General features: G+C 43.3%; 1 protein-coding gene and 1 long non-coding RNA gene across 18 annotated transcripts in view; both read left to right on the top strand.

Moving 5' to 3' along the window:
* The window catches only part of LOC139183582 (uncharacterized), a 246,615-nt gene extending 235,899 nt beyond the window's left edge, over nucleotides 1-10,716 (top strand). The window contains exons 3-4 of the long non-coding RNA XR_011567059.1: nucleotides 8,843-8,943; nucleotides 9,455-10,716. This is a non-coding gene — a long non-coding RNA (uncharacterized lncRNA). The remainder of the gene's footprint in view (nucleotides 1-8,842; nucleotides 8,944-9,454) is intronic.
* Nucleotides 10,717-12,527: 1,811 nt separating this feature from the next.
* CAMK2D (calcium/calmodulin dependent protein kinase II delta) overlaps nucleotides 12,528-13,268 on the top strand; it is a 317,101-nt gene continuing 316,360 nt past the window's right edge. For 2 of the 17 annotated variants that reach the window (XM_070791031.1, XM_070791039.1), the window contains exon 1: nucleotides 12,532-13,068. In XM_070791031.1, coding sequence (XP_070647132.1) covers nucleotides 13,004-13,068 — 65 coding nt within the window. In that variant the 5' untranslated portion in view covers nucleotides 12,532-13,003. Of the gene's footprint in view, nucleotides 13,069-13,268 lie in introns of all 17 variants that reach the window. The other 15 variants (XM_070791026.1, XM_070791041.1, XM_070791035.1 and 12 more) reach the window with 13 other exon arrangements.

The following is a 13,268-nucleotide window of genomic DNA, read 5'->3' on the forward strand; positions in this document are numbered from 1 at the left end:
TATAAGCAATCTTTCAAGAAGGGAAATGGAGAACTGGGCAAAGTTTAAAACTGGTGGATACTGTGAAATTAGTCTGGACAACTAACCTGATGATCAAGCTGCTTGATTAGGACAGCAGATTAATGTTTCTAAAAACTTGATGTGAAGAGAGTTCCTGAAGCAGTCTGTAAAGTTATTTATTGATTTATAGGGTTGGACATGACTGAGCGACTTCACTTTCACTTTTCACTTTCATGCATTGGAGAAGGAAATGGCAACCCACTCCAGTGTTCTTGCCTGAAGAATCCCAGAGATGGGGAAGCCTGGTGGGCTGCCGTCTATGGGGTCACACAGAGTCGGACACGACTGAAGTGACTTAGCAATAGCAATAGTACTATATTACCTAGCCAGAGTTTTCCTAAAACAAAAAATAAAACCTAAGTCACATCAATAAATTTACATATTGTTAACATCAATAGCCTGCAGTTTTGTCTAATGCATATTAACACAGTTGATTTCAATTATCAAAGTTTTTGTTTTTTAATTAGTTTTCCCTATACTCTGGTTTCTCTTCAGATCATATAAATCTTTCACCTTTTTAATATTACTTTTCTCAAGTATGTTTTATATATCCATTTATTTCTATTATCACTAGTATCACCACCTAAATCCAAGCCTCTACGTTCCTTTACCTTGCCTTTTAAGCTGATCTCTTTCAACTGCTAACACTCTTCCTCCACAAGGCAGTCAGAATGAATTTATGACGCAGAATGTCACTTCCATTCTTAAAACCTTTTCAGTATTTACATATTGTTCTTCATATGGTTTTAAGTTCCCCACGAGAGCCTCTCTGACCCACTTCTATGGCCTTATTCTGTTCACTGCAACCTAATCCAATAGACCTCTTTTGGTTCCTTGAATCTGTGGTGTTCCATCTCTTGGAATGCTTTTCCCTGTACTTTCTTTTATATAGTTAATTCCTACTTATCCTTCAGATCTCATTTTGCTCATCCTTCTCCAAGACAAATATTATACATTTCCATAGCTCCCTATATTCTTCCTTTGTATTATTTAATTTTTTTACAAATAATTAATGCCTATTTGTGATTTAATGCCTATCTCCCCGACTCAAAAGCAAGCCCTATAAAAGTAGGGACACTATTTACTTTGCTCTACATTACATCCTCAGACTCTCTGGCCCACTACACAAACACACAATGTGTAGTATAAATGTTTCTCAATCAGTGGCACAAGGCTTCACGTTTATGCTGCAGGAGTTCTTTGTTTTGTTTCCTGTGTGCTTTGATAACGCACCCAGCTTAATTGCCTTCACCTTCAAAAACACCTTTTCACTCTTAATTTGAGGGCATGTCTTGTTTGTTAAATGAGCCAAATAATTGTGAAAAGAAGTGTTGTTCACAAAAAAGCTACTAATTGAAGCTCTTTTTTTTTTTTTTCCCCACAGATATAATAAAGCATTGAAAATGGGAGGTTTTAGAGAGAAACGTGCCTGTCTCTTTCCAGAGTATTGCTATAGCTTCCAGATATTCTAAAAATATGTTCTTTTGAATGAAAATAGGACTATGTGTGTATGTAGTAGGAAGTGAGAAGGGTAAACTGGTTCTTTTATTAATATTTCTTTTTTAACTTGAACCGTATAGATACATGTTCTGACTGGAGTTGGGCCATTCTGTAACAAAGCTAACTCTCAGTTATCACACTAGTGGAAACTAATATGATGTAGAAAAAACAAAATATGGTCATAACCCAAATCACCTATTTCCATTCATTCATTCATTTGTAATTTTACTCATAATCTTTGAATTATAGTGATACTTTCTATCTGTCCAGGACTTTTGATTTTAAGAGTTTTATTTACATACTTTGTTTTTGATATGGTAGACCAACCCAGAAAAAAAAGATAGGATCCTCAAAACTCAGCTCCCTTAAAAACAGGAAGTTTATTTCTTTGATCTAGAGCAGAGTTCTGGGTTAGCAGCAACTCAGCCCTTATGCTCAGGGACCCAGGCTGACAGTGGCTCTGCTGTCTTCAACATGATGATTACAAACTGCTATCAGAATTAGTTTAAGTCATTTAGGAAACGTGAAGAACATTAAAGAACATGCAGAGGGGGCAAAACCTGGAGTGACATACATCACTTCGGCTCACACATCTTTGCCAAGAACATCATCTGGAGGCAGGGAAATCTGGAAGATATATTCTGCCTATGTGTTCAGATCCACCCATGTTTCTGTAGAAGGAGAATAGTACAGATTTTGGTGGGTAGGTTTGGTCACATGCATTATCTCATTGAGCAAATAGATTTTTAAAGCCTCTTCTCTTTCTGCTTTTTGAAGGAATAAATGAGCATGTCAATCAAGCTCTTGAGAGAGTCAATTCCTAGGCAGGTTGATAGGAAGTCCAGGGTCCCCAAGAAAGAGAGGGGGATCTGGAACTCTCAAAGAGGAGATAGGGCTCTGAAATTCTCAAGGAGGAGGAAAGGACAAATGCCTTTTTTCCCTCTACATTCCTTAGTCTTAGACACCTAAAACTTTTTTTTTTTTTCCTTTAGGCCTGGAACTGATGATTAAACCACAAACAACTCAGTTTAAATTCTGTATTAAGGAATATACAGGGCTTCCCTAGTGGCTCAGATGGTAAAGCGTCTGCTTGCAATGTGGGATACCCGGGTTCAATCCCTGGGTTGGGAAGATCCCCTGGAGAAGGAAATGGCAACCCACTCCAGTACTCTTGCCTAGAAAATTCCATGAATGGAGGAGCCTGGTGGGCTACAGTCCATGGGGTCCCAAAGAGTGGGACACAACTGAGTGACTTCACTTTTGAAGGATTATACAACAACAATGTATCCTGCTTGAGGACAGTTTCTCCTTCCTAAAATTCTTCTGGCTAATCCTGTTATCTTAAAATGTAAAATGTGGGAGTGGGTCTAGTCAGCTCTTTACAACCTTGAGACATTCTTTTGATTTATTATAATAACCAATTATAAAGTATATAACTCCATTGCTTAGACTAGCGAGGGGGGCACTCTCCAGCCCCTCTCTGATGTCTATGTCAGAAGCGTTCTCTGTCCCTTTTTATACTTTAATAAAACTCTGCTACACAAAAACTCTTGAGTGTTCAAGCCTGGTCCCTGGTCCCGAAGCTAAGTCTTGTTCTTCGGAGATCACAAATCTGACATTGTTCACTGTAAGCTATCACTCTGTGAAGCAAATAATCAGAGAGATAAGAAATATCAGATGCCTAGATGATCTAGGAAATGAATAAATAGTATCTGAATAATAAATTATAATAAATAGTAATAAATTAACAGGACCTATCATGCAAATGGGACAGAAATTATTGTAATTATACAGGGTTGCTGGTAGTAAATTGCGTATATTTTACCATCTATTCTGAGTCCAGTTTGTGTTGTCTATCTGATATATAGCGTGCAGCAAATCCTTGGTGTTGTCCTACATGATGAAAAAAGAAATTTCAACTTTTGGCAAAGGTAACTTCAGGTTTAAACCATTGATTATTTGAAAAAGTAAAGTTTTGAAAATGAAGAATGTTGGAAGAGATGCTACCTTCCTCTGAAGATATTTAAATTAAAAGAGTGTCAACTTAAAAAAAAATCACACTACATGAGTTTACATTTTATTCAGGGTCTTACTGCAGACTATAGCCAAGGAGAGAGGTCTGAGGAACTGTTCCAAAGAGGTAGGAAAGGAACTGGTATACATATGAATTTGGGGGCTAAGAAATACATACGGCTGAGGATGTGCATGCGTGCTAAGTCACCTCAGTCGTGTCTGACTCTTTACGACCCCATGGACTGTAGCCCAACAGGCTCCTCTGTCATAGGATTCTCCAGGCAAGAGTACTGGAGTGGGCTGCCATGCCCTCCTCCAGGGGATCTTCCCAACCCAGGGATCAAACCCACGTCTCCTGCGGCTCCTGCATGGGCAGGTGTGTTCTTTACCACTAGTGCCACCCGGGAAGCCCATAGTTAAGCAAACATCTTGGCAAAAGATTACTGCTAATTACAAAACAGACATCTTAGTGATTTTAGTGCTTTTCTATGTACGGGATGATTTAACAAGGGAGAACATTTTCTGGATCATAATAGACTAGTAGGGCAGACATCCTAGAGGATTTTTAGGTTTTTAACAGGGCTTAATCTAGACATAGCACATGAATGGCCTACCAACAAAATCCTTGGCTGACCTAAGAATAAGCCTTCCTAGCACCATTAGACAAATCAGTCACTAAATGCCTCCCGAACCTTGGTTGAATTTACGACCTAAAGGAGGAGGATGGAGAATGTGAAGGGAAAAAGAATGCAGGGCCTTGCTCATCATCCAGTTGTATAAGGCTTAAATCACAACCCACTGTAGTGGCTTGCGGGCAGTGCACCCTGAAAGGAATTCAGAATGAAAAACAGGATGAAGCTCTGTGTGCTTTAGATGAATGGGCCACTAGATAGTTAGATGCTTATCAAGGTGAATTTCAATGAGCACAAATTAAAGCAGTTAGGAGATTGTTTTGGCAAACTGGTTAAGAGATAATGATGGTTTGGTCTAGAATGCCAGCGATAAGAAATGAAGTGCAGTGCATAGATAATTCTAGGAATGTTTGAAACAAGGTATGGGACAGCGACAAGAGAGATGAATCTATGAAACTACCCAGGTCCCAGCCAGAAAATGCATGGTAGAGTGTACTAAAGATTTGGGCCTTTTTTTTTTTTTAAAGAAGTTGAGCTAATATGTTGAGTTAATAATGGTATCCACACTGAGGATACATTAGATTTCTTTAGTGTGAATTCACTAAAGGGTGACCTAATGCCTTAATATGAGTGAGAAAAGTTGATGGCCTAAAAGAAAACATTTACAGTGGGAATGACATGAGGTGTGTGGACTCATGATTGGCTGTGGGAGGAAGTTAGAGGGACTGTTACAGGCGACCCTCAAGTTTTGCTGAGATATGGAGGAGGTGCAGGTAGAGAGGGAGTCTGGGAGATTAATCAGAAATAGAGGCAGATTCTCTGGAAGGAATTTTCTAAAGGGGACTGGCAACACACATCTGAAGCTCTCAGAGAGGTGGGAGTTGGAGATAAAGATTTCAGTCATTAGCATTTTGATATCTAGCAGACTTGGTTTTTCCCTTTTTCATTTTCCATGTGCCTGAAAGCAAGGAGAGCCCTACTTGACCCCTTGGGAGTTTACATCCCTTTTTTCTCCTTTCCCCCACAGCTGGTGGTCAATGACTGCCTGGTGAAGGATCAGGAGAGTCCTCGCCTGAAACACTCCAAGCTGCTGGTAGATCAGGCTGAGCCTCGGACTTTGCTGAAGGCACACACTGGGTTTTTTGTTTATGTTTTTATCCTGCTTCTCTACTTCCTTATCCTTCTCTCTGAGACAATAACTTTGCCACAATAACTCCCTCCCCTTGTGTAAGAACCTACACCTGGAGAAGCAAAAGCCAGACAATAATCAGGAGAATAAGAGTTATTAAGGAGGCCTGGGAAAGCTGTGTAAAATAAGAAAAAGAGCTGCCTAAGATGGTGGACACCAAAGAGCAACCAGTTACCATATAGATAGAGAAAAGCAGCCAGGAATGAGCCTGAGGAAAAGAGCAGAGAGAAATGGGCTGGGGCAGTGAGTTGCTGTGAATGCAGAATGTGGTTATCAGACATGGAAACTGACAGAGAATTCAGGTCAAGAGTATGAAATGATACAGAGAGGTCAAGTTATGTAAGGAGTGAAAAGGATCCACTAAATACAGCAACAAAGAGGACTCAATACCATATTAAAGATTGAAGATTTTTAATACTTTGGAAGATAAAGACTAATGATAACATATACTCATTTTTAAAAAGAAAAGGTATTTTTGAGCATCTATTAAGGTACAAGTCCTGTGCTAGTGCCGTGGTGAGGAACTGAATAGCTGTTCCTTACCACGAAGGGACCAATACACTAATTGTCGGAGTGGTAAGTGTTGCAACAGTAGTAAGTGAGTCATTACCAGTGCAGACTGATGCTGAAAGCTTGGCCTCTGTGCAATGGTGCCGAATTAAGTCTTGGAGACAGAGTTTTGGGTGAAGAAGAAAAGAATAGCTTTATTGTTTTTCCAGAGAAAGGGGGACACAGTGGCTCCTGCCCTGAAAAATTATGTGTCCCATCCTGGGAGGATTTGATGAGGCATTTCATAGCAATGATTCAAGGGTGAGGATGCTGACATGATGAGGGTGTGTGCAGGGCATGCACTCCTCTAAGCTATTCTCAAGTAATCTTCTTGACAGGGCTTCCCTATTGGCTCAACAGTAAAGAATCTGCCTGCAATGCAGGAGGATGGGGTTTGATCCCTGGGTCAGGAAGATCCCCTGGAGGAGGAAATGACAACTTGCTCCAGTATTCTTACCTGGCAAATCCCAGGGACAGAGGGGCCTGAGCAACCAAATAACAAATCTTCTTGATGAGCTTCTCTGGTTCCTTTAATGTAGCCTCAGGTGGCTTCTTGGCAGCTCCTTCCTTGATTAGCAGTTGTTCGCATCTGCTCTTTGAAACTCAGGGAAAGTCATGGAAGCTGGAGTCCATTCTCTACAAACAGGAAAATGGGGGACAGAAAGGCTCCCGAGTTTAGGAGCCCCACAGGGTCCTGCTCTGTTTCAAGAGGAAGACAGCATCTGCTAATTTGTTTCGTTTGTTAATGACTCCAGTTATTTCAATTTACCCATCGTATTTAATACAATTTCTTACTACAATTCTTTTAACAGTGGTAGGTATGCATATATGTTCATGAAGCATCAAGTATACTAACCAGTATACTTGAAAGTGATGGGAAAGAGCTACTTTTTGGATATTGCTTATTTTGTTTAGTTGCACGTTTATTTTTATTTTTAGTAAAAAAAAAAAAAAAAAAAGCACCCGATGAAACAAAGCAAACGTTTCTGTTACTATCTTTTGTTTTATAAATAGTTAATTTCATCTGCACGTTTATCTTGCATAAATGGATGTTAGGGTGAACAGAAAATCTACTCACTTGTAGACTGTATTTGTGTCTGACTCGATGTGGTTATTGTACCTTAGGAAGACTAACTGAAAAAAGCAATAGCAGATTGCTTTAACAGAAAAAAAGCAAAGGCGAGTTGCTTTTTCCCCCTTGGCTCTAAATCTACTGAGTGGCTTACAATACAGAGCCTGCTAAAATTCTCACAGAAATCTACCTATTACAGATGGATTCTGCTTTTGAGGGAGCTATGAAATAGTCATCATTTCATTGTTTCCTGTATGCAACTTTGTAGCAAGGAGAAATCAATACCTGTGAATATCCACTTTGCTCATTTAAGTATTAGAAACTTATCCCTTCCTAGTAGGGCTACTGAAGTCTTGCAATGTTTAATTACAAGATTTCTATCCTTTATTCTCATTTTGTATTTGTATATGGTGACCATTTTCAGGTCTTCTATCTCTTTGCTACTGTTTGTCAGCTGATGCTATCACAAAAAAAGGATGGGATACATTTACAGCAAGATTTCCTTTTCCTCTTGGCACCGATATGATTTCACGTGACTGAAGTCTAGCAATCCAGGTAGAGTCAGGGCTCTGCTTACTATTATTTTTCAAACCAACAGTTGTCCAACCATCTACCACCCCATACCCCTTCTCCTTTATTTGCTGTTATTGCCTTTCTAGTATTAATGGGTGAATTTTAAAAGATGATAAAATTATTATTTATATAATTATTATTATCATAATAATAAAATTATTATTAATATTTTGCTTCCACCTTAAGCAAAGTAGAAATCTAGAAGCTGGAAGCAATAAACCAAGTGATCTCAATTTTTATGTGATTAAACCAATTGAGAAACCAAATAAGCTTCTATTTAGAAATTTTTTGTCCATTTTGCACATGAAAAATTCATTTCAAGCCACATTTTTCATTTCCTTACATTGACTTTTGTCTTCACAATGAGATCTAGTTATTTAAAACCTTTGGCACTGCCTTTTATTACAATATAAAATTTAGTAAGGCCAATATATTTAAGGAAACACATTCCTTCTTCCTTGACAAGTAAATTAGTACTAGATTCTTTTCCCTTGCTGTCAATTATTAGTGTATTTTAAAAATCCATTTCTGTGCATAAACACTTTTAATGATGGGATACTATGACCACTTTGAAAATGATCACCCTCATAGTAAGAAGTCTTAATGGTATATTAATTATCAACTTCTGACCTTAATATAAAACCTGTGATTAATCTAAACCCCCAAATAATTAATCTGTCCATTCAACAAAGTTCATCAAGCAGCTATTATGTGCCAGAAACTGTTTTAGTCGCTAGAAATAGTGCGGTGAACAAAACAGCCAGTAGTTCATGCCCCTGGGGAGCTTAAATTTTAGTTAGGAAGTATAAACAATCAACAAGAAAAAATGTGTAGTACTGTAGGTGGTAATAAGTATTGAGGGGGAAAATAAATCAGGGAATGGGACTGGAAATCATGTTTGAAAGAGTTGCAGTAATTGATAGAACAGCCAGGGAAGGCCACCACGATAAGACAATATTTGAGAAAATATTGGAAGGAGGTGAAGAAGTGAGATAGGACAACTAAGAGATGAACATTCTGGGAAGCAGAGAACAGCAAATGCAAAGTCTCTACTCCAGAAACAGTAGTAGCCAGTGTGGCCAGAGGAGAGTGAGCCAGGGCACCAATTGAGGTAAGAAGGCTAGTGGAGTAGGGGTGGAGGAGAGATCCTCTAAGGCCTTATAAGTCATTTTTAGAATTTTGTTTTTCATCCAGTTGAGATGGTGTGAAGCCTTCAGCAGGTTTTGATCATAAGCATGGTTTGTTCTGACTGAGGTTTCAAGAGGATCATTCTGGCTCTTGAAGGAGAGGAGGTGAGCGCAGAAGCCAGAGACCAGGAAGGAGGCAAGAGAAGATAATCCATGTGGACTTCAAGTGTAAGTAACCTCAGAAGGATTATTGTCGTAGGTGGTCCAAGTACTAGACATATCTTCAGTTTTTTATTATTCTTGCCTAGAGAATCCTGTGGACAGAGGAGCCCAGTGGGCTACTGTCCGTAGGGTCGCACAAAGTAGGACACGACTGAAGCGACTTAGCATGCATGCATGCATGCATTGGAGAAGGAAATGGGAACCCACTCCAGTATTCTTGCCTGGAGAATCCCAGGGATGGAGGAGCCTGGGGTCGCACAGAGTCAGACAGACTGAAGCGACTTAGCAGCAGCAGCAGCAGTTTTTGGTAAATAAAAGATATACTTTAAGTAATACAAAATATAGATCAGGGAACAGTGAAAATATATATTAAGCAGTGTATGCTTAAAAAGCACACTTTTATTGTCTAGTAATTTATCAGTTAGAACTGGACATGGAACGACAGACTGGTTCCAAACAGGAAAAGGAGTACATCAAGGCTGTATACTGACACCCTGCTTATTTAACTTATATGCAGAGTACATCATGAGAAATGCTGGGCTGGAAGAAGCACAAGCTGGAATCAAGATTGCCGGGAGAAATATCAATCACCTCAGATATGCAGATGACACCACCCTTGTGGCAGAAAGTGAAGAGGAACTCAAAAGCCTCTTGATGAAAGTGAAAGAGGAGAGTGAAAAAGTTGGCTTAAAGCTCAACATTCAGAAAATGAAGATCATGGCATCTGGTCCCACCACTTCATGGGAAACAGATGGGGAAACAGTGGAAACGGTGTCAGACTTTATTTTGGGGGCTCCAGAATCACTGCAGATGGTGACTGCAGCCATGAAATTAAAAGACGCTTACTCCTTGGAAGAAAAGTTATGACCAACCTAGATAGCATACTGAAAAGCAGAGACATTACTTTGCCAACAAAGGTCTGTCTAGTCAAGACTATGGTTTTTCCAGTAGTCATGTATGCATGTGAGAGTTGGACTGTGAAGAAAGCTGAGCACCGAAGAATTGATGCTTTTGAACTGTGGTGTTGGAGAAGACTCTTGAGAGTCCCTTGGACTGCAAGGAGATCCAACCAGTCCATTCTGAAGGAGAGCAACCCTGGGATTTCTTTGGAAGGAATGATGCTAAAGCTGAAACTCCAGTACTTTGGCCACCTCATGCCAAGAGTTGACTCATTGGAAAAGTCTCTGATGCTGGGAGGGATTGGGGGCAGGAGGAGAAGGGGACGACAGAGGGTGAGATGGCTGGATGGCATCACTGACTCGATGGACCGGAGTCTGAGTGAACTCCAGGAGATGGTGATGGACAGGGAGGCCTGGCGTGCTGTGATTCATGGGGTCGCAACAAGTGGGACACGACTGAGCGACTGAACTGAATCTATCAGTATTAAAACTAGATTATGTTTGTTTTATTGTATCACAATTATTGTAACCATTTACAATTGTGGGTAGTTTAAATAACTGAGATAAATATAGTAATTATGTAGGCCTCAGTACTCGAATATTTAAAAAACAATTTTCTTCCCAAGTTGTAAAATTCTATCTTTATTTATTGTTTTAATGTTACTTCTCCTGCTTAATTTTTAGATTTAGAGAAGAACATTAAATTATTACAGTATAACTTTTGGAACCATGATGACAAATTTTTAAGGTATGTATTAAAAATGTTTAGCCTAGACCACATTGATTTTTTTCATCTTTCTAGGCAAACTATTAATAGACACCTTGTTTCTTTTCTTCATATAGTTTTTGGTATCATCTTGTATTGCTCATTTTACACAGTATTTGCTTTTTATGATTAGGAATCAAAATATGTACAAAGTTCAATTTTGTTATAAGCATTAAAAACGGTAAACATTTTGAGAACTCTCGTATAAGCTATTATTGGCAGACTTGCATTCCTCAGACCAGGAAATGGATTTAAGTTATGTGTGACCGTGGACAAATTCACTACTTAAAAGCAACTTTTGGGAGCAAGCAGTAAGTAATTCCTTTCAATCTTAGACTCTCTGTACCTCCTAGTTATGGTTCACCTTCCAGCTGTGAAATTTTGAGTTCTTGACATAATGCTGAGGATGAACGAACAGCAATCGAGTTGCAAGGTTTTTAGTTTCCCCATGCTATAAAACAAAAAGCAATAATTTGGAGAAGACTTCTTGTTTTGGTCTGCCTTTATTAAAGACACAGGACTGGAAGGAAGGCCCATGGGTAGTTTCGGCTATCAGCAATTCATCTATTTTAAATGTAATGGATAATATTTTTGTCCTGTTTACTGTAAACAGTGACAGATATGCTGATGAATAATAACGTGTTCCTGGACTGCTATGTGCTTTTTCAAACAGCCATGAACAGAGTATAGCCAGGTGTCACTATCCGATCAGAGCTTTGAGCACACAAGCAGAGCACATGCAACCTCTCCTTTCCCTTTTTCCTTTTGCAAAGCGAAAGGCACTAGACTTGTTCACATGATGCGAGTGACGTCAGCCCCTACTAGGTCGCGTGACCGACATCTAACCTTCCCACTACCCCGCCCCCGCCGCCAGAGCAGGAAATCTCGCGAGAAAGCGCCTTACTATCAGAACTTCGGGAGGTTACCGGGGAGTTACTCAGGAGGGAAGGTGTGGCTCGGCGGCGGAGTGCTTGCTTTCCTTCTGTTCACGTTCATGGCCCAAGCAGAGGCTTTTGGGGATTGCCAGAGTCTGAGCAACCCAGTCTAGAAAACGGCGGCGGAGGTGGAGAGTGAGGCGGCCGTCATATCAGAAGTGAAACGTGGCGCGGCGGGCGTCGCCCCTCGCTGAAGAGGCCGCGGGGGAGGGAGGAACCCCGCGCAGAGCGCCCGGGAGCGGGCGCAGTGGCTTCTGCCGGGGCGGGCGCACCATCATCGGTGCTTGGGGGAGGCCGGGACCCTTCTCTGGAAGCAGCCAGTTGCCCACATCCGGCCCCCACTGTGTCAACACCGACTCAAGCCGAGACGAAGCGCCTGCACCTCTGGCCCTACCAGGGCACCGCGGCTCGGGCGCCGGCTTGGGAGGCGGTCCCTGGTGCCCGGCGCCCGCACCCAGGCTGGGGGCCCCCGCGACCCCCGGTCGCAGTTTCCGCAGTCCACGAGTTGCCCCGCTTCTTCCCGCTAAGTCGGCCCCACGTTCCGGCAGAAGCCTAGTTGCGGGTTTAACTGTAATTTTCCTGTCTCGCCTCCTTCACTTACACCCTCTCCAGGCGTCTCCCCCGCACATCCTCCTCCACCCACCTGGTCTCTCCCTAGACGGGCGTGCGCGCGTGAGACCCGGGGAGGGAGGGAAGGAGGAATCCGCGGAGGGACAGGGTGAGAGTCGCTAGCGGGAGGGATAGGACCAGCACGAGGGGGCTTCGGGAGGGAGGGGGTGCTGGCAGGCGGAGGGAGCGGCGGGAGGAGGCGCTGGGGAGGAGGCGGAGGCCCGGGGACGGCGGGCGAGGCTTCGCCCGAGCGGAGCGCTCTGTCTCTCGCCGCGCAGTCTCGGAGCCGCCGCGGGCTCGTGTGGAGCGCGAGGCCGCCGAGGTGCGGGCGGGAGAGAGGCCGGCTCCGGCGCGCCCCGCGCCCGCGCCCGCTGACAGCTGCAGCTGGGCTCACGCCGTCCGCTCCCGGCTCCGCGGCCTCCGCCCCCTCGGACTCCCTCCCCTCCGCCTCTACCCCTCCTGCCCCGGTGCGGATCGTTTCGCAACTGCTCGCCTCTCGCCCCGTGCCCGGCTGTTTTCCATTTCCCGGCCCCTCTTCTTGAGTACTTTGCGCCTGCATCTGGGGAGAGGGTCTAGAAAGGGGTCGGAGAGAGCGTCGGGAGGAGAAGAAGGAAGCGAGGCCCGGAGGAGGAGGAGGATCGGCGGACAGCAGGGAGGAGACCCCACGCCACCCTCTCTGGTCATCTCCCCTCCCGCCCCGCCCCTGCGCACACTCCCTCGCCGGCGAGCTACTTTCGGACGAGGAAAGTGAGGGCGGCCCTGGGTGACAGCGCCGCGGGGCGAGTCCCGGGGAAGCCGCGCGTCTGCTCTCGTCTGGTCCGCCGCGCTCCCAGCCAGGGGGACAGCCCGGACCGAGGATGGCTTCGACTACAACCTGCACCAGGTTCACGGACGAGTATCAGCTTTTCGAGGAGCTCGGAAAGTAAGCGCCTTTGCCGGGTACTCGCACGTCCCCTTTCCAGCAGAGGGCGGGTCGCGTTACCCCCGACCCACGGGCCTCCCGCGTGGGGCGAGGGAGTTGGGAGACGGGAGGAGAGGGAAGAGGGCCCCCGGTGTGTTGGCTCGGAGGAAGGTGTTGTCTTGGTAAGAGGAGGGGAAGACGAAGGGGAACGACCTTCCACC

Source organism: Bos indicus, chromosome 6 (assembly GCF_029378745.1).
Source record: "Bos indicus isolate NIAB-ARS_2022 breed Sahiwal x Tharparkar chromosome 6, NIAB-ARS_B.indTharparkar_mat_pri_1.0, whole genome shotgun sequence".
Lineage (NCBI taxonomy): Eukaryota > Metazoa > Chordata > Mammalia > Artiodactyla > Bovidae > Bos > Bos indicus.